The sequence below is a fragment of the Furipterus horrens genome, unplaced genomic scaffold (genome assembly GCF_987537825.1).
Source record: "Furipterus horrens unplaced genomic scaffold, mFurHor1.1.pri manual_scaffold_7, whole genome shotgun sequence".
Taxonomy (NCBI): Eukaryota; Metazoa; Chordata; class Mammalia; order Chiroptera; family Furipteridae; genus Furipterus; species Furipterus horrens.
The window spans coordinates 92,620,627-92,640,282 of record NW_028327177.1 but is presented as its reverse complement, the minus strand read 5'-3'; the positions used below and the strand labels follow the sequence as shown (position 1 = coordinate 92,640,282).

Here is a 19,656-nt window from a genome sequence, read left to right as displayed (position 1 = left end):
TGCAAGCCCCATGATGCCACCCAAATGTTCCACATCTTCTAAGGATTCTGGCAGTGAACCCAAGCGCCAAAGGAAGATGCTTACCATAAAAGAGAAGGTAGAACTTCTCGACATGTCAAAGGAAGGGAGAAGCTATGCATCTGTTGGCTGCCATTACGGGATCAATGAGTCTTTGGTTCAGTATATAAAGAAGAACGAGAAGAATATCAGGTCTATGGCATCAGTGACTTTTAACCAAACAGCAAAGAGGGTGGTTACTTCCCTCAACGAGATCATTGTGAAGATGGAGTCTGCATTAGCTGTGTGGATAAACGATTGCAGAAAAAAAGAATATCTCCCTGGATACAAACACCATCTCGATGAAGGCCGAACAACTGTATGATCGTTTAGCAGCAAAAAGGGATGATCATGACGGTGGTGAGAATGAAGAAGAGGACGACGACGATGGCGCTGAAGCAGGACCTTTGAGTGCTTCTCCAACCAGACCAACCCCATTCAGTACCAGCAAGGGCTGGTTTGACAAATTTCAGAAATGCTTTGGACTCAAGAGTGTTTCTCTGCACTGAGAGGCTGCCTCTACGGATTTAAAGCCGGAGTAGAGGAGTACATGAACAACACATTCAAAGACATCAGGAAGGAGGCTATAAGCCTGAACAAGTTTTCAACATGGATGAAACAGGCTTATTCTGGAAACGGATGCTGTCTCGCACTTGAATTATGAAGGAAGAAGCAAAAGCCCCTGGTTTCAAGGCCCAAAAAGATAGGATAACTTTAATCAAGTGTGGGAATGCTGTGGGCTTTATGATAAAGCCAGGGCTTATTTATAAGTCCACGAACCCAAGGACCCTAAAAAACAAAAATGAGAATGTGTTGCCTGTGTACTGGATGCACAACCCTAAGGCTTGGATCATGAGACTCCTCACGACTGATTGGTTTCATCAATGTTTTATCCCAGAGGTTAAGGTTTATCTGGCAGAGAAAGGCCTTGATTTCAAAGTGCTGCTGATAATGGGCAATGCCGGAGGCCATGCTGCCGACCTGATGTATGATGGCGTCCAGATAGACTTCTTGCCGCCGAACACCACATCACTCATTCAGCCAGTGGTTCAAGGCGTTATTCGTGCTTTTAAGGCGCTCTACAACCGAAACGCCCTGCAAAACCTCATTGAAGCTGTGGACTCAGATGAAGACTTCTTGCTAAAGGTGTACTGGCGTGAGTACACAATTGCATCATGTCTCCAAAATATTCAAAAGGCCATAAAGGAGATGAAGAGTGAGACTTTGAATGCCAGCTGGAAAAAATTGTGGCCAGAAGTGGTCCATGAGTACAAGGAATTCTCTCTTGATGAAATCCATCTGTCTGCGGTGGGTAAGGCCGTGCAGCTGGCAAAAATACTGGGAGGAGAGGCCTTCAGTGACATGACTACTGAAGACATGAATACCCTGATCGACATGCACTCTCAACTGTTGACGGACAAAGACCTGGAAGAACTGACTAAGTCAGCCAGTGAAGAAGAGGATGAGGAACAAGACAGACAACGGGTTGAAGAAGGGGAGGAAGTTGGCCTAACACTTGATCATCTTGCAACCATGGTCAGAACGGCCAAAGAACTTCAACGAGTGGCTGAAAAATGGGACCCCCATATTGTTCGTTGTTGCAGTTTGCAAATTCAATTGACAGTGCCATGTCAGTTTACAAAAACATTCTCAATCAGAAGAAGAAGCAGTGCCAGCAACTCCCCATAACTATGTTCATGACTCGAATGAAGAGGTCGGTTACGCCTATGCCTTTAGCGGAAGTAGAAGTTATGGATCAGGCTGAAGATATTACTGCACCACCTGAAGAAGTGCCTGATGAAGTGGTGCCTTTAGAAGAGCTATAATGCTCTTCTTTGCTGTGCAGTACATTCATCTCATCTTCATCACCTTCATCGTCATCAGTACTGCACAGCTAATTCATCATTTTCGGTATTCAAACTGTAGTATACTTCACTGGTGAGTACCCATGTAAAATTTTACAGTACTGTATTCATATGTTGTTAAAGTTACGTAGGTTTAAGAGTGTAGAATATGTTTAAGAATATAAGTAGTGTTTATAAAAGTGTGGAAAAGGTTAATAAGGGACTGTGAACGGTTTATAAGTGTGTGGGAAGGGTTTATAAAGCCTTAAAATACTTATGAATACTAAAATAAATGTAAGGTTCCTACTTTGTGGATTTTCACCTATCATGGGGGGTCTAGAATGTAATACCCGTGATAAGTGAGGGAATACTGTATATGGAAGGAGTTTTGGGATAAAACTTAGAATGCTTGTGGAAAAATCTTCACTTTTCCTTTTTTGCATAATGACTAGTGCCTTATGTATTGGAATGCTTTTTCTGAACTTATCATGACCACTTGTTTATCTAAGGCTGCCTCACAGGATGCTCATTAAAATGCTACTGCATCAATTTGGCTTGTCTATACTGCCCTGTGTTTCAGTGCAGTTTTCTCCTGTTGCTGTGTTAATATTTTTCTTTATCTTACAGGTTTCTCCCTTTCTCCTTGCATTATCTGGTAATAGTAGGGAACTAGTATTGGATTGAATAGTCCTCGGTTTCAGAAACATACCTCTGCTCTCAGAAGTCCTTTTTGGTGCCAGCATAATGTTTGAAGACTGAAGCAGGCCAAGAGCTCCTGTTGATGGAGTTTAAGGGTGCTGAAGATGTTGCCAGTCATTTCCAGCCATCGTCTTTGGTGTGGTAGGCTTTGGAGGAGAATCTGCCTCAACCAGCCAGTGCTAAGCAGGCAAGACTTTCAGCATATGCACATCAGAGTTGGAGACCGGGCTGAACTTAGCAGGGCCTTCACACAGAGGGATGTGGTTGCCTTCTCAGAATTAACAGGGGATGTCAATCCTTTGCATTTAAATGAAGATTTTGCAAAACACACCAAGTTTGGAAAGACAATTGTACATGGAGTTTTGATCAATGGACTTATTTCAGCTCTCCTGGGTACTAAAATGCCAGGGCCAGGCTGTGTATTTCTTTCTCAGGAAATTAACTTTCCAGCCCCTTTATATATTGGAGAAGTTGTTGTAGCTTCTGCAGAAGTGAAAAGGCTGAAGCAGTTCATTGCTGTTATTGCTGTGTCATGTTTTGTAAGAGAGAGTGAAAAGACTGTTATGGAAGGTTGGGTTAAAGTTATGGTTCCAGAAGCTCCCAAATCCTGAAATATGTGTTTAAAGATGCAAGTTCAGGCAACAATGTTACTGTTATTGAAGAGCCTCTGAGGAAACAGATTGCTGTTCTTCAGCGAGGAATGGCTGGCAGATCCGACATCTCATATACGGGGGAGGGGAGCAGGCAGCATAGTGTTCACATGCCCACTTTACAATGTAGCCTTATACTTCCCTCAAACTTGAGTATATTTATTACCTGTCTAGGTTTGTAAAACTGAAAAAAAATATTGGTAATGTCATCATTTAGCTAAAGATTCTACTTTTAGGATTTCAAACCAAGTTAGATTTGCATTTGGATGACATAAACCTATCTATGTATATAAAATAAATTTCTCATAGCATTTATAGCTAGCTAGCATTTTAATTGAAGGCAGTGATAGAAATTGGATCATCTATGAACACTTATCTTTTACCAGTAAATTCTTAGATACTGTTCTTCAGCAGTTTCTGGGTCAGAGTTTTTTGTGATTTGTTACTGTTTACACCAGGATGGCATCTTGCTTAACCTTCAAGTGGTACTTGCCTTTTATATGGTTTTCCTGCTAACAGAAAGGTTTATGTGCAGATTTGGACTCAGTTATGTAAATTCTTGGCCTAACCTGTAAAACAGGGGTAAAAATACCACACAGGATTATTGAATATGATAGACACAAATAGCAAAGCACAAGGCCTAGGCTGTGAACAGTAGCTACTACTTCTGTTCATTCTCTTCTGTGAATGAGGTTAGAGGTTTTCCTGAGTTTAAAGCTAACTGGCCCACAGGTAAACAGCCCAATCTTTTAGAATGTCAACTAATCTCCTGGTATTCTAAACATGGAATAGATCTTGAGTGCAAAGTTTCTATTTTAGTAATCCAGATTATTTTCTCCCTTCCTTGAAAATATTGTGGGTTCCCCCTTTATATAAACACATGCTTATTGTAAAAAAATTATAAGAAGTATAAGGAACACTGTGGAGGCCAAGTTCTTAAGAGCTGAGGGGCATTGCAGAGAAAATGTGCCTAATATGTTAGTACTGAATGGTCATCAGAACCACAGCTATAACCCTTTTAAGATAAGAATCTGTAATGGAACATACATGTGGTCCACCTGTGCTCTGTGGCTTTATATGGTGGCTCTGACTACAGCTAGATGCTTTGATCAAGAAGGTAAGATCAAGTGTAATTGGTTGGATCAACCCACATTTCCTGGGAAAAGGTTTTTCCTCCTGCTAGTAGGTAAGTAGATTTTTATTTTATTTTTTCACATTAAGGGAACAATTAAGTGGATTACTTGAAAGAATTTTTCTAGTCACTAGAGGGCAGTGATAGTATAAAGAGGATGCCATTCTCATGAGTTTCAGAATGGGCAGCATTCACAGGCTCAGACTCACCTGAAGAAAGCTTGCTGATAGGTAAAATACTACATGTTAAAATTTGGTATAACACTGAAAAGATGGGAACTTGCACAAAATATGGACTTGAAGCCATATTCAAATTCTATAGAACTCATTCTCCATGACTCAGCAATCTTAAAGTATGGATTCATAAATGGAATGTGATATAATCATTAATAATAGCTATCATTTTTTCAATACCTGATGAACCAATTATCTACATTAATCCTTTGAACAACTTTGTGAACCTAACCTTATGTTGTCCCAGTTTATAGGCAAGGAAACAGACTAATGCTGCGTGGCTTGCCCATGGTTGTGCAGTTAGTATGCAGTAGAGCTGAGATTCAAATGGGCTTACCTGGCTCCAAAGCATTTCTTTTTTTCCATCACCCTGTGTGTCTCATAATGTTCCTGTTACTAGGGCACTATCAGTTTCTATAATAGTATCTTATGTGGCATTACGTATTTGGAATCATCATTCTATAGAATTTTTTTGTATTCAGAATGTTCTAGATCTTAATTCCCTGCTGCAGTTGTAACATTTTCATATGTACTATTGCTTTATGGCTTCCAGTCATACCTGTTCCTGCTTTTTTTCTAAGTTAACACTCAGTGATTATTTGTCACCAGAGCAGAGTTACTGAACTAGGATGAAAAATGTTCAGGCCAAGTATGGTGGGGTGGGGTGGTGGTGTCAGAACTGGCTGTTAGCTGATTTATACTGTGTAACTCAAAAGTTTCTCAAGCTCATTTCCATTTTGTTTAATACTCCCTAGGTGTCATGGTCTTTGATCTCTGTAAATCAGTAAAAAGTTGGAATAGACAAGTAGGCAAGAAGTTAGGGATGCTTTCCTGTAAATGATAACTTATTTTTACTTGGAGCCAAGGTTCTCAAACCAGCTTTGTTAAAGGTGACTATAAGGAAAACTGGCGGGTTGGCTTTTCCAATTTGAACCCTGTACATATGTGCTGCTGGAAAGAATGACTTCTAATGAAAGCATGGGTGACCCTCAAATTAGGCAATCCTCTCCCAGGTAACTAAGAGGTAGTCTTGACCATATGAGGTCACACATGGAAGTGAGTACAAATGACTAAAATAGCAGGCCAAATTGTACTAGCAATTTCCACGTAGGGGCATTATAAGAGGCAATTTATGCAATGTTTGGTTATCACAGGAAGATATACTCATTTTAAGCAATATAAGCGTGATGTACTGGAAAATTGCTTAACAGATTTTTATATTCTATTAGAAACATTTTTCCATTGGTAAAACGCCACATTTCTTTTTCTGAGCAGCAAGTCTTCAGTAACAACAGGGAGAAAGCCTCACCACAGCCAGCATTCATCTTGTGGACTTAGGTATTCATCTAGAAAAGTGAATTGCTTAGTGTACCTCTTAGGTAACCATGGGTTTTCATGTTGTACTAAATTATTAGCCATTTTCTTTTATGTTCTTAGTATGATTCAGAGACCAATTTACTTCAAAAGAAAATTGCTATTAAATTATATTTATTAAATTTTTATATTAAAACATACTCTACCAAGGATTGACCGTCACTCTTGAGTAGCTGTGCCACTCTGAATGCCTTGTATGTTAGCATAATTTATTAATTGGCTCTGAACAGAATGGGAGCACTGTGGAATTACTCTTGGGCTACAAATGAATATCTCCAGGGTCCCAGATGTTTTACTTCCTGTGTTCTTGACTTGTCTTCATTTGGATTACAAACAGCAGAGACAAGAATTCCCAACATCTTCAGTGAAATTTCAGTTTGGAGCAAAATCAACTAGAAAAAGCCTTTTATGTTCAAAATCACAAGAAAACCCGAAACAAATGTTGACACTACATAAGCTGGATTAATTGGAAGCCCCATAGTCAATTTCTAGGTGGCTCTGAGCTTTTAACACAGTTCATATGACCTTATAAACCCTCAGGACATTCCTCTGTGGTGTGATGGACAATATCAATACATAAAGGAAACATAAATGACCAAATTTGAGTTGAATTTTGTTTTTCTCTCCAGATCATGAATATTTAAAGAAATAAAGCTATTTTGAGTTGGGAGGCAATGATGCTTAATTTGCCACAAGCTTCTATGATTTGATTTGTGTGGCAGTTGACAGGTCTAGCAACATCATCACTAAAACTCATTTCAGCCAATCTGGCCAAACATCAAGATGTTAGGTAACCTGTGGGCCATCTAACCTTTGGCAACATATTAGAATATAAATCTTTTTTTCCCCTGATAAACTTTAGTAGTAGTTTATGTAGGAAAAACTAAGGTACTGCATACCTCATTAGTTTTGCCCAGATTGAGACTGGAACCAAATCTGGTTTGATTCAGCTCAGCTCTACCTGGGGAGCCACTATAGAAGTCAAACAGATGTTGAAGCATTCAGGGTTTGGAGCCTGGTCCCCCAAAATCTAGGGATTCAAGTCCAGCATCATCAGAGGATTACTGACAAGGCACTGCTTTGGCAAAATAAAAATGAAAGTATAAGTTTGCCACAGTATTGTGAGGGGCTTACTTCAGGCAAGAATTTCCAGAGAAAGGGAAAGGCTAGATCGAGAGTTGTTAGTTTCTGGCTTCATTCCATCAAGTATCTGGTTCCACACTTTGAGTTTTCTTTTCCTAGTAAGGAAGACTAGATAAGGTTGCTATTTTATGACCTAATCATACAAGTAAAATATCTTCATAATAGACATTTTGGGAAAACACAGAAGAGCATAAAAATGGCAAGCATCATGATCCCAGTTCCTGGAGACCCTAAGTTAATATTTTGGTGTATTTTCTTTTGGTGTTTTTCCTGTAAAAATACAGGGTGTCCCCCCAAAAATGTATACACACTAAATAATTATAAAGTTGGTGTTTATTAAAATACATTTCATTTTCATAATGTAATAGAATCTACAGACATTATTTAATTGTTTTGTCAACACCTGTTTTCAAACTGACATCCGTTCTGGTCCAGTCACTGCTGACAATGCGAAGCCATGGAATTGCAAGCATCACAAAACATTTCATTTGGTAATTGTGTGCATTCTCGTACAATGGCTGCTCTCAATTCAGTGACTGTTACAGGTTTCATAGCGTAGACTGTCTTTTAAGTATCCCCATAAGAAAATCTAGTGGTGTGAGGTCTGGTGAACGTGCAGGGTATTCTACGAAACCCCTTCGTCCAATCCACCTGTCTGGCAAGACCTCATCAAGGTAGGATCTAACATCGTGATGGTAGTGTGGGGGTGCCCCGTCTTGCTGTTTCGTGATGTTTGCGATTCCATTGCTTCACGTCAGCAGTGCCTGGGTCAGAACAGACATCAGTTTGAAAACAGGTGTTGACAAAACAAATAATGTCTGTAGATTCTATTACATTTTGAAAACGAAATGTATTTTAATAAACACTGACTTTATAATTATTTAAAGTGTGTATACATTTTTGGGGGGATACCCTGTATTTTTAAAACTTGGAGTCATACAAATGTATGTACAGTTGACTCCTGAACAACGCAGGGGTTAGGGGCACTGACTCCATGGAGTCAAAAATCTACATACAACTTTTGACTCACCTAAAACTTAACTGCAGTCAACCCTTGGTAATCAAAGGGATTGGTTCCAGGACCCCCCATGTGTAACCAGGCAAACCAGGGCTCAGCCACATGGTGTTTTGACATATGACCCAACAATTAGTGTTGAAGGAAACATGTTTTTATTAACAGGGTTCCAACCTCTGGGGGTGCGGGCTGAGAGCACTCCTGCTCAGACTCCTCCACTCCCACGAGACTCAGCACTTCCCTTGCTCCCCAAAAGACTATAAGTCAAAACCATGCCCAGAAGTTCCTGATATCCTTATCTGTTCTTAAGCTGGTTGCACAGATCTCCATGCTCCTGGAAATGTGTACTTGTGGGTTTCAGAGCCACCATCCTCTTGCAGCAGCTCTCTCCTTTAGGATCTGGGGTATGCTGTTCTCAGTCTTCATGTAGTGATTCAGGGAAACATATGCCATGTTACACTGGATCATGGTGTAGTCCAGGAGGGTACACGTCCCAGGAGAATGGTTTCCCTATACGTCCTTGAGAGAAGCAGAAGTCTGCAGCTTAATACTCCTGGTCACAGTTCAACTCCAAGCATCTCTCATGCATCCATGCTTGGTTAGGCAGGTCCCCACACAGCTCCCTCAGCTCTGCCACAGTCTTCTCCTTCTTATGCCAGACCTTGTGGCTTCCCCTGTTACTCACCAGACCTCATAGCCAACTCCCATCTACACCTTTTCAGACTATGTGGCTTCTCTCTCTCAGCCTGCTCTTACTTTAAATGCTCAGCCCAGAACTTCCTATGTGACCTCATATCTGGCCCCTCCTATGATGTGCCATGTTTTACAGTTCCCCTATATCTTTTACCTTCTTTTGCTGTAATCTTTAGTTATGGTAAGAGTTCCCAGCAACCTCCGGGATGGGCATCTGCCCTCTGCCTCTCTCACAGGCACTGTATAAGCTCCCCCGGCCATGTCCTGAGTCCCTGAATGCTCTCAGAGTCATGGGCACCTTTCACCCTGGGTCAGACCTTCCTTTAAGAAAGGCACAGACTATTAACTTGACATTGTTATGCGAAGTATCTTAAACGCTGTATCTTCCACTCTTTCCCCCAACCAAGGGTTATGGGGGTTTTCTATTTTCAGGGGACCCTCACTCTGCACCCGTTACACATGGATACACAAATTTGCAGACTCTCAAGTCCCTTATATAAAATGGTATGGAACAGTGCATACAATTGGCCCCCTGTATCTGCAGATTCCCAACAACGGATGAAAAACACTGTTCTTGAACACTGTTCAGTCTGAATGCAAAACCGGGAATGATACTGAAGGCTGACTGTATATTTATTGAAAAAAATCCATGGATAAGTGGACCTGGGAAGACCAAACCTGTGTTGTTCAAAAGTTAAATTCATTTTTTAACTTACTATTATATCAAGAGTATTTCTCAACATCATTATTCTTTGATAACCTGATTATTTTGATAATCTGATTTTTAATCATTGCAAAATATTCTAATTATGATTGACCACAATGTTCCAGTTCCCTATTGTTAGATACTTATCTTCACATGCTCTATATTTCCACTGATCCCTGATTATTTCCTTAGGATACCCTCCTAAAGACAGAATTACAAGTGGGGTAAGTAAAGGAAGCGTTTAGTCCAAGAACGTGTATAAATGACTCATGAACATGGACAACGGGGAAGGATATGATTGTGGGAGAAGGGGTGGGCTGGGTTGGAGAGAGAAATGGGAAAATGGGACAACTGTAATTGGAAAAAAAAAATTACTAGGTGAGAATATTTTCAAAGCCCTTGATATAGTCAAATCCCAGCAGTAGGCCTGTTATATGATAAGTACTCAATAAATAATTGTTGAATGAATAAATGCCTTTCAGAAAGGTTGGACCAATTTATACTTCCACCAGCAGTGTGCAAGAAGACTCTTGTCATGGTCAGTCCACATGACAGTAGAAATGATTAAAGCAGAATTTGGGTGTCTGTGATTCTGTCAATGAAATAATCCATTTGTCTTAAAGAAATGAAATTTAAAAGCTGAATCCTCTCTAAGTGATCAATGGTTATATTTTAGTAGACTGATACTTTTAAACACGCTGGGACAAAAATGCAATGCAGGAGGAGCTCTGATTATTTTAGGGCTGGATCAAGAAGTTCCATGTTTTCTTCTTCACATCTTTATCCACTGGGTCTTAGCCCCTATGTCACTCTGTCAAGGCTCCTCAGCTACTTGGGGTTGCCCAACAATCCCATTAAGTTTGAGATCTGGAGAGAGTATGCTTTAAATACTGTCTAGGTGTTTGCTGTGGTTTCAGTTTTTTTTTGGGGGGGGGTGTTACCAGAAACTGTTCTCATGTTGTCTGCAATGTAGAAATGTAGAAAGTACAAATTTAAGAGTTAGGAACCCTCCATTGTGTGAACTGAAGGGAAAGAAGAAAATAATATTGTTTGAGCTTTTATTATGTGCCAAGCCCCTTCCCATCCTACTGCATTCTTCATTCCAAACTTTCCATACAAGTATATTTATTTTACAGATAAGGAGCTAGGCTCAGAGAGATTGAGTAACTTATTCAAGGTCACGCAGCTGGTAAATGCCGGATAACCTGGAAATCCTGGTTATCTAATTCCAAGTCTAACTCATCCTGGGATGCTGCCCTGGGAGAGAGTAGTGTGGGTGGGATCTCTATGTGTGGAGTGGGGTGTAGTAGTGTTGGGGTTGTAAGGAGTGCCAGGATTGTGGCCTTGGGTTCAATCAGACTGTGGGACAAATTTGGGGCCAAGAAGTTGGATGCAAAGTTCTCTAGCTCTGGGTATGAGGTTTTTGGAACTGGTACAGTGAGACTGAGAACACCAAGTCTGAGGGATCTTGCTTGAGGGTTCTCAGGGTTGAAGGCCTTGTGGACTGAGCTAAGATCTGGGGCCAAGGGTAGAGGCTGGGAGTCCCAGGACCAGTGCCAATTTGTAAGGTTCCCAGTTAATTCAGAGGATTCTGGAATCCAGGGGCTCCAACTGTGAGGTCTAATTCTGAGGGTCCAGCGCTTAGGTTCTCGGGTTTGAAAAATGAGGTGCAAAAGTTCCTGTAAAACCTGAATTTGAAGGACTTGTTTTAGAAAGTCTCTGGATGCTCAGGGTGCAGACTGAGGATCCCATCCTGAAGGCCTTTCTTTCCTGAGTCTTAGGGTCCTTGGGTCTGAAAGAACTGGGTGGGGAAGGTCCAATTGTAAAGGTTTCAAGTCTCACAGTCCCAGCTTCTGAGGGCCTAATGTGAAAAGCCCAACACTGGTGATCGTTGGCCATGAGGGTACCTAGATCGCAGGGCTGAGGACACGCTGTCTTCGGATCTGAGGGTCTCTGGACGTGATGGCTTAGGGTGAAGTGTCCTCGGGTCAGAGGGCCGGTGCTAAGGGTACCCGGTGTGAATTGCGGCTGCGAGGACCTCGGAGGGGCGGGTCCAGGGCAGCGCTAAGGTGGAGCGTTGGCGCTAGGACCCCGCGGGAGACAGCGGCGTGAAGGGCGTCCAGTGATGACAGCAAAGACGGTAGGGAAGGTCGGCGTTAGGACCCCGCGGGCCCAGCGGGTGGCGGCGGCGCTTGGGGCGGCGCGTGTTGACAGCGGCGGCGGCGGCGGCGGCGGAGCCGGGCAGACGGCGGGAGTCGGCGTATGTGGTTCCTGCCCCTAGTCCCGAGGCGGTGGCGGACTGGCGTCCCGGGATGGCCTTCATGGAGAAGCCGCCGGCCGGCAAGGTGCTGCTGGACGACACCGTGCCTCTGACAGCTTCCATCGAGGCGAGCCAGAGCCTGCAGTCCCACACGGTGCGCGGCCCGCCGGTCTGGCGGACGGCGTGGGGCGGCCCCGGGCCGCGAGAGGCTGCGGGCGGCGGGGCAGAGAAGCCTGGGCGGGGACCTGGGTAGGGGTCGGCGGAGCAGACCGGAGGGCTTTGGGGTGCCGGTGGTTCTAGGTCTGGGGCCCCCAGGGCCCAGGCTGTCGTTAAGGTCCGGAAGGCTCGATGGTGGGGATCGCAGCCCCCTGGGGCAAAGAGTGGGAGGGGCTCGGCGGTGCCCTGGAGGGGACTCCGAGTTGGGAGTGGTGCTGGGTTCCCGGGCCCACCTAGGGCCGGCCGGTTAAATCGACCATTCAGGACCCTCTCATTCACTTATGCCCGCCGCCAGCCTTCTCTTCTTTAGGGCCGTTGAGTTTGCCTCCTTTCCGCTGGGGATCTAAGCGGTGGGGATGGTGGTGTGCCTGGCCAAGTGGAAATAGGACTTAAGAGCCCACTTGTTGGGCCAGCTGAACGAAAGAGGCTGGGGTCTGCAGCCCTATTTCCAGGTCAAGTGCATGGCCGAGGCGCTGGGAAACCGTAAGGGAGACGTCTGGAGTTCTGCTGAGGCAGGTGTATGAATGTGCTCCTTCCTGACTAACCTGCAATTTAGTGGGCAGAGGTAGCATTCATTTGAGTTTAAAATCCACTGGAGTAGTATAAAGGAGTAATAGGTCCTTTTAGTAAACACAGGCAGAGTTCATTTCTGTCTTTTATGTGGCTTTAAAACTATGGTTGTTTTCATTTGCCTGTGCCTTTTTTTGGAAAAGCATACTATGCATTATAATTTACAAGCAATAAGCCCAGGAACCAGGAAAGAAAACAGGAGCTGCCAGCGGTGGGACTTTTCAAAATAATGAATGGGAAGAGAGCGATTCCTTAAATTGTAATGTTTTGTTAGGTCACCAAATCAGATTCCTACTCAGAGGCTTGTTTGTTTATCAATGCAGTGTGTTTGGGGTTCATCATCTGGAGGCTAAGTCCCCACAATAGCCTTCTGTTTCTCTTTTTGTTCAAGCTGTTCTGGTGACTTCAAAGAGACCTTTTATTCTGTTGTCTTAAAGTGGGACTTTTTGAACCTCAGTTTCCTCTTCTGACAGCCACGCTTTGTAGTGCTTGGCTTGTTCAGTGTTCATTTCCAGTTAAGAATGGTCGTATTTAAAAAAAATACATTTTATTTCATTGTGTACATCTTTAATCTGGTTCTATGGACTTGTGAGAAGGCAGTGCATAGGACAGAATTTGTTAAACCCTCTGTAATTTGTGCTAAGGGAGTACAAATTAAGGGTTGAAATTTGGGGCAGGGAGTCAAGAATAAATTTTGCTATTGAATTAGATTTTTGACTTGACTGTTCACAAGTAAATCTAATAATCTTTTAAGGAGTGAGACTGAGTCTTTTAGGTTTATTTTGTAATGAGAATAAAGAGAGAGATGCATGTAAATGCTCACAGATAGATCACTTCTTCCAGGAATCATTCCGTGATGGCTACTGCACCAAGCCGTGTGCTCACCTCCACCTTAACACTGATCAGTTTATTCTGTAATTACTTCTTTAGTTTTCCTCCCCACCAGGCTGCAAGAGGAAGGGTACTTCTTGTTAATTTTTCAGTCCTAGTCCCAGGCATCTGATAGGATTTCATGTGTTTGTTGAATGAGTAAGTAAATGAATTGTAATCTTACTCCGCCTCTCTTTCTGTTTGTGTAAAATGGTAGTGAAGAAAATTGGGACAACATGGTATCTGAGGCACTAAATTAAGGGGTCAGTGCTTCCTCAAGGAGGTGAAAGATATAATAGAATTCCTGTTCTATTGCTGAGTTTTTCTTTAAGGAAAAGGTAAAATAATTGAGTGTAGAGAGAATGGCAGTTCCTATAATGATGACTGAACACAAAAGACAGTGACTCACAGGAGACCAGTAGAGGTAGATGTGCTGGAGTAAAAAAAAAAAAAAATTCAAAAAGTAGCCTTGTCTTGCATAATTTTTGACTCTTCTGTATTCTTGTCATTTTATCTGTAAAATCTGAGACTGAGAAATGTTGCATCAGCCTTTAACTTTATTGAGAAAATCATATGCTGATGCAAGTTTTTTTGAATATTAGTGCCTTCTGAGTAAGTCCCTTTAAAACAGGAACTGTTGGAAATTATTTTTGAAAGAAGTAGTTATTGAGGGTGGTATATAGAAGAAAAAGGATTGTTTTCTGTAAGAAGGCTGAAGAAGGCTTTCTGGCTTGTTAGCAGAAGGGAGATGATGTCCCAAAAGTCAGAGGATCTTCCCTTTGTAATGCCGACTCTCTAGGAAGTTCCTCTGTGGCTGTATGACAGAGACACGCAGAGAGGATATAGTAGACAGCCTTTGGGTTGGAAGAGGCAAGACCTTAGTAGGGGTTTTGTCTGACAGTTTCTGGCCATGTGACATTGGTTGGGTGAGTCACTTAACCTTTTTTATGTTTAGTTTTGTCACATGTAAATGAGTTAATAAATGCCCACCCTGTCTGCCTCTCAAGGTGGTTACAACGCACAAATGAAACAGTCTTTATGGAGTATTTGTAAAGTGCATTCTTTTTTTCGTCTCTTCACTCCCTGGTGACATGCAAAGGGTTAAATACATTAAAATATTAGTATTGCAAGTAAGCTAATTTCTGTCCATAGCTCCTTTTGTTTATCAAAGTTGTTTAGCCTTGGGAAACAGAATTTACAGCAGAAAATTTTAGGTTACCTGTGATTTAGTATTTATGGACTGGAGAGGGAAAATTTTTTCAGTTGGAAAACAGAGATGCCAGAAGGGTGAAGGGAGCACAAGGTCACCATCAGAAAAGGCATGTTGGGATGAACAACTGGCAGAAAGGGTACAAGTTGGTAGGTGATTTTGTGCCTGACTGGTTTAGTGCTGTTATTTTCACTTAAAAAACAAACAAACAGATTTTATTTATTTTTAGAGAGAGGGGAAGGAAGGGAGAAAGAGAGGAGAGAAACATCAGTGTGTGGTTGCCTCTCCTGCCCCTCAACTGGGGACCTGGCTCTGCATCCCAGGCATGTGTTCTGACTGGGAATTGAACCAACAACCCTTTGGTTTGCAGGCTGGCAGCGCTCAATCCACTGAGCCACACAAGTCAGGGCTGTTTTCACTTTCATGGAGCACAGTGAATTTAGCTTCAGGAAATAGACCAGGCCTCTGCTACAAGGAAATGAAGCTCCTATAAAATCAGAAAGGACAATATTTAGGAAGAGGATGCTTTTAGTTAGCATTTAGGGGTGGGAGGAAAGGGGAGAATTTTCCAAATAAAAGGAATTCTGGTAAAAAGCCACACAGGTAAATTGTGGGAAAGTTTGGGAGGACTAAGAGAGATGACAAGAGAAATCTATAAGTTCTTGGCTACATGAAAAGGAAAACTTTTGAAGTCAGTAAACTGAAAAAAATGCTTACTTAGCTGAAATAGAAACCAGAGGACACCGACGGTTTTGGAGAGCATTGTTATCAAATATGCACATCCGATTTTTGCTGCTCAGTATGCTATGGTGTGATAGCTCTTAATATCAGTTTCCTCCTTTTAAAATATTCTCCTCTGAGGTTCAACTGAATCAGGGCCCATTTTCTCTGCATTTGGTACATTTTGTTCTTGATAAACAAGATATTTAAGACATAACAGAAAAAGTTTGAATCTGTGCAAAAGTAATATTACATGTTAAGATCTTTATTGAAAATGGATCTCTCCTTGAACCTTTGACTTTTAGACACTGCATGCTTGGAGTTTACTTATTCAACAATACTCATTCATTTAACAAAAATGTATTGAGTGCTTACCTACTGGGTGCCTGGCACATGCTGGGGACATGGTGGTGAACTAGACAGCTCCTGCTTTCAGGGAGCTTTTGTTCTATCAGACTCTGAGGTCTTCCATTTACAGAGTGCAGACAAGTCAACCAGAATATTTACCTGTCACAACACAGACGATTTTGAAGTTCCTCTTGGGGCTTGGTTTATTGAACTTCAGCTTCTTCATCAGTGACCTTTTAAAAATAGTCTTTAAAACTTTATCCATGTATTATCAGAATACCTATTCAAATGTGATGTTAAATTAGGAGACATCATTGTCTTTAGGTTCTGACATTTTAAGGCTATCCAGTGCTCTGTACCAGAATCTTATCTGGTCTTTTTGAGGGATGCTATTTGAAAGTTTTTAGAACTCCAAGTTATACTGAATACTTAAAGATTTTTTAAAAAGATGTCTGCATAGACAAATGCAGAGAGTATGGTAGTTAACTTGTAGCATTTCCACATATTATAATATTTATAAAATAATAATAGTTTCTGGCAGTCTAATCAATCATCTCCTACTTGGTTATGTATTTTTCCCACTTGTCCTTGAAACCTGTGATGGATGCAGTCAGAAAGCTCAGTTGGAAGCTTTTAGAGACTGATAATTTAGAGATTGTAAATAATGTCTTCCTATTGAAGAAAATAATTTTTTGCAACCTGATTCTCAGTCCTTGTATATCACCTCTTTTGAGGGTCATCACACTAGAAAAGTTTCTTGTGACAGGCATACAAATAAGAAGCTGGCTATAGTTACTAGGAGGAAATGTAGGATTCTGGGGCGGAAGTTTATTTTATTGAAAAGATAGTTATATGCTTCATTCCCTAGGGGAGTCATGGAAACAGCCACCCTGTGTACGCAGCTTCCATATGGATTGTAATGTTCAGATTGTTCAAAATACAGCGTTATGACTAAGTGTCTAAATGGGTTCATTTGGGACCAGTAATACAAACCCATTACAGACAGGCAGTGGTTCCTTTTCAAGCTGCCGGAGGGTTCTGGCGGCTGCACATGAAATGAAGCTCCTTTATGTTCCAGCTTTGGACATCCTGAAAATGGGAGACCTGGACCCGAACATTGTTTTAGAATTCAGAAGTGCTGAAGTGTTTGGGGGTATTGTGGGAGGGAGAGCAATAGGCTTTTTCATTGTTTGTTTTTCCCCCTTTTACTGGAATACATCCTTGTCTGTGATTTCTTTCATGAGTAAAGTACACATGGTAAGGGAAAATGAAGTGTGGCTCCTTTTCGGAGGAGATGACAGAGGCCCATCGTTTTTACTTGGAAATGTTTGACTATGGGGACAAACACTTATCTTGCATAAATCCTTGGACTTCAGGAGGGGAAGAGTTTGTGCAGATTGACCATTTAGTCTCTAGCTGATCTTGCTGACTAGCAAATTTGTGTTAAGTCTGGCTGCTTCTGGCTGAAGATCAAGATATCATGTTGCTTCCTGCTTACTGAAAGTACAGTTGAAAGGGAATTCCATTGCCGTTCTTGTCTTCAGATAATCAAGTGTTATTTTTTGATGGCCAAGAGAGTAAGTGCTCTTCTATTTATTAACATGTTAGTTTGGGGAATTCATTGCAGAGTAATAGGAGTCTTCCTGGAAAGTATTTTTATTTTTTAACAGCTCTGTATAATGTACCTATCATTCATTTTAGCCATTTAAAGTACACAACTCAATGCTTTCAGTATATTTGCAGAGTTGTGTACCTATTACTGTAGCCAGTCTTATAACATTTTCATTAGCCCAAAAGTAACCTTGAACCCCTTAGCCTTTACCGTGGAAAGTTTTTTTAACATTGCAGGATGCTAAACTCAGGATATATTCTAAGCACAAGGTCTTTAGCTCTTCAGATCCATCTTGTCAGAGGAACAAATTTTCCATAAACGCTCATACACATTTATATAAGCTCTCAGAACCTCACCGACCTATAAAACCTGCTCTTAGGCTGTGATCACAGTTGGAAAAATGATTAAGAACTGTAAATTTGGAGAATTACTTATTTTAGTTGATGAGATACGTGCATCTAAAAAATGCAATATACAACCAACAATACCCTACTTTATGGAAATCCTATACCTAGAACAATAGATGAATTATGTTCTGTTACTGTGAAAAAAGTTACTGTGAGTTGCAGCTTGCCTAGTGCATTTAGGTATGCATGCTTAGCTGACCTATTAGACAGTGCCGGAAAGCAGGGTGCCTGAGCCCTAGTCAGGGTTCCACCTGCTTCTCACAGCACCTGTTTATGAGATCTAAACAAGGCTGTCTACATTTCTTTGATATGGGTCATCAAAAACAGGTCATTTCTCTCCTCATTAATTCAGTTTAGGCCTTTTTTATGGTAGTAGAAAGAGGAGGTGAATGGAGTGTTGGTATGGCAGAATCCTCAATGCAGAAATATCTAAGAAAGAGGTGAAAAGGGCAAGCAGTGTTCCTCTACGGCCTTCCTGTGAGCCTGTCCTTCCCCCAGCTAACAAGTGATTCCTAGGCAGGGACTCATTGCACTTTAGTCCCATATCCACACATGCACGCACACACATGTTCCTGGTGCAGAAGCAGAGGGAAATGAAGCCTGAATTGGGCCTGCTCACACCAGACCTCTAGTGACAGGCTGGGGGCTGGCCAGCTTGGCAGCACCCACTACCCACCAGACAGAGCACAGGGACTGGCTGAGGGGCACGTTGCCATGCTCTAGGCATCTCTGATTGTGACTGTGTAATCTCCACATTCACTTAACAGCCTCATGCTCATTTATTCCATGAGGACTTCCTGAGCTCTGGCTCTTTGATGGGCACTGTGGTCGGGCTGCTGAAGGTGGAGAGGTGGGTCTGTGCAAGGAGGGCACACCTTTGCCGCTTCCCACCCTGTAGGTGGTTAGGGCCATATGCACAGCTTGTTCACATCTGTCCGTGTCTTTCTCTTTGAAATATTTTTTTCACTCTAAATCTGGCCGTTCATGTCTATGTATTGATTGCTATTTTGATTAAATTTCAAATTAGCATAGTCCCTGGCACATAGATAGTTAGCATTCAGTAAATATTTGTTGAATAAGTGAATTTGTTGGATGGATGCAGTTATTTGAGGTGCTTCCTGTAGCCATCTTACCTACAAGCTGGATATTCCTTCCTCTGAAGATCCCGTTCAGCTTTGGCCGGAAGTTGCAAGCATTTCACACACCTGTTATTTCTTATGACCCTGTTTTTTTGTTATGCCTTCCCTTCTGGCACAGGTGAAACTGTAAACAACTTGAGAGGGACAGTGCCTTAATGACCTTGGACAAATTGCTTAATCTCTCCTGCATCAATTTCTTCATCTGTAAAGTGGGGATAGTAGGGGTTACCATCAGGATTAACTGAACTCATATGCATGGAGCATTCTAAACAGAGCTCAGCACATAAATATCAGCTGTTTTGTTGTTATTTATTACCTTTGTATTTGCCAGAGATCTAATAGCTTTTTAGTCACTCAAGTATATTGAATAGAGAAAGGAAAATTATTTAAAAGTTTGCCTCACTATCAACTATGAGTACTTTTGCTAATAAACAGAAAAAAAAAATTGGCGACATCTCAAAGAGCTACCCCCTTCCCTCTTGTTTCTTTTTACTCCGAGAAACATGTTCGTACAGCCAGGCTCAGCGCGGACAGCACAGGGTGTCCTTACTCGGCCTGCCTGGCTTCAGAGCTGGCTATTAGTGTCAAAGGCTGCGGAAGAGGTGGCAGAGGCAGGTGGGCTGGTGTAGGTTCTGCCACTGACTTGGCAGATGAGCTCCTGGAGGCGAGAACTGAAGGAAGGAGGCCCCTGGCAAGTGCCCATTTCAGCTCTTCACTTCCCAGCTTTTGTTCTCGAAGGAGGAACCCCAGTATCAGGG

The 19,656-nt window shown here is 42.0% G+C and overlaps 3 protein-coding genes across 12 annotated transcripts in view; all 3 read left to right on the top strand.

Moving 5' to 3' along the window:
* The window catches only part of LOC150004791 (monoacylglycerol lipase ABHD6), a 72,153-nt gene extending 69,562 nt beyond the window's left edge, over nt 1-2,591 (top strand). For all 5 annotated transcript variants that reach the window (XM_090283932.1, XM_090283930.1, XM_090283931.1 and 2 more), the window contains one exon: nt 2,529-2,591. In XM_090283932.1, the coding sequence (XP_090140058.1) occupies nt 2,529-2,585 (57 nt within the window). In that variant the 3' untranslated portion in view covers nt 2,586-2,591. The remainder of the gene's footprint in view (nt 1-2,528) is intronic.
* Nucleotides 2,592-2,704: 113 nt separating this feature from the next.
* On the top strand, nt 2,705-3,663 carry HTD2 (hydroxyacyl-thioester dehydratase type 2). Its single transcript, XM_090283933.1, has one exon. It carries the CDS (start codon nt 2,705-2,707, stop codon nt 3,209-3,211), a length of 507 nt encoding a protein of 168 aa, XP_090140059.1. The 3' UTR covers nt 3,212-3,663.
* An 8,082-nt stretch (nt 3,664-11,745) lies between these two features.
* Nucleotides 11,746-19,656, top strand: part of PXK (PX domain containing serine/threonine kinase like) — a 72,990-nt gene continuing 65,079 nt past the window's right edge. For 3 of the 6 annotated variants that reach the window (XM_090283919.1, XM_090283920.1, XM_090283918.1), the window contains exon 1: nt 11,746-11,960. In XM_090283919.1, coding sequence (XP_090140045.1) covers nt 11,859-11,960 — 102 coding nt within the window. In that variant the 5' untranslated portion in view covers nt 11,746-11,858. The remainder of the gene's footprint in view (nt 11,961-19,656) is intronic. The other 3 variants (XM_090283917.1, XM_090283916.1, XM_090283915.1) reach the window with 2 other exon arrangements.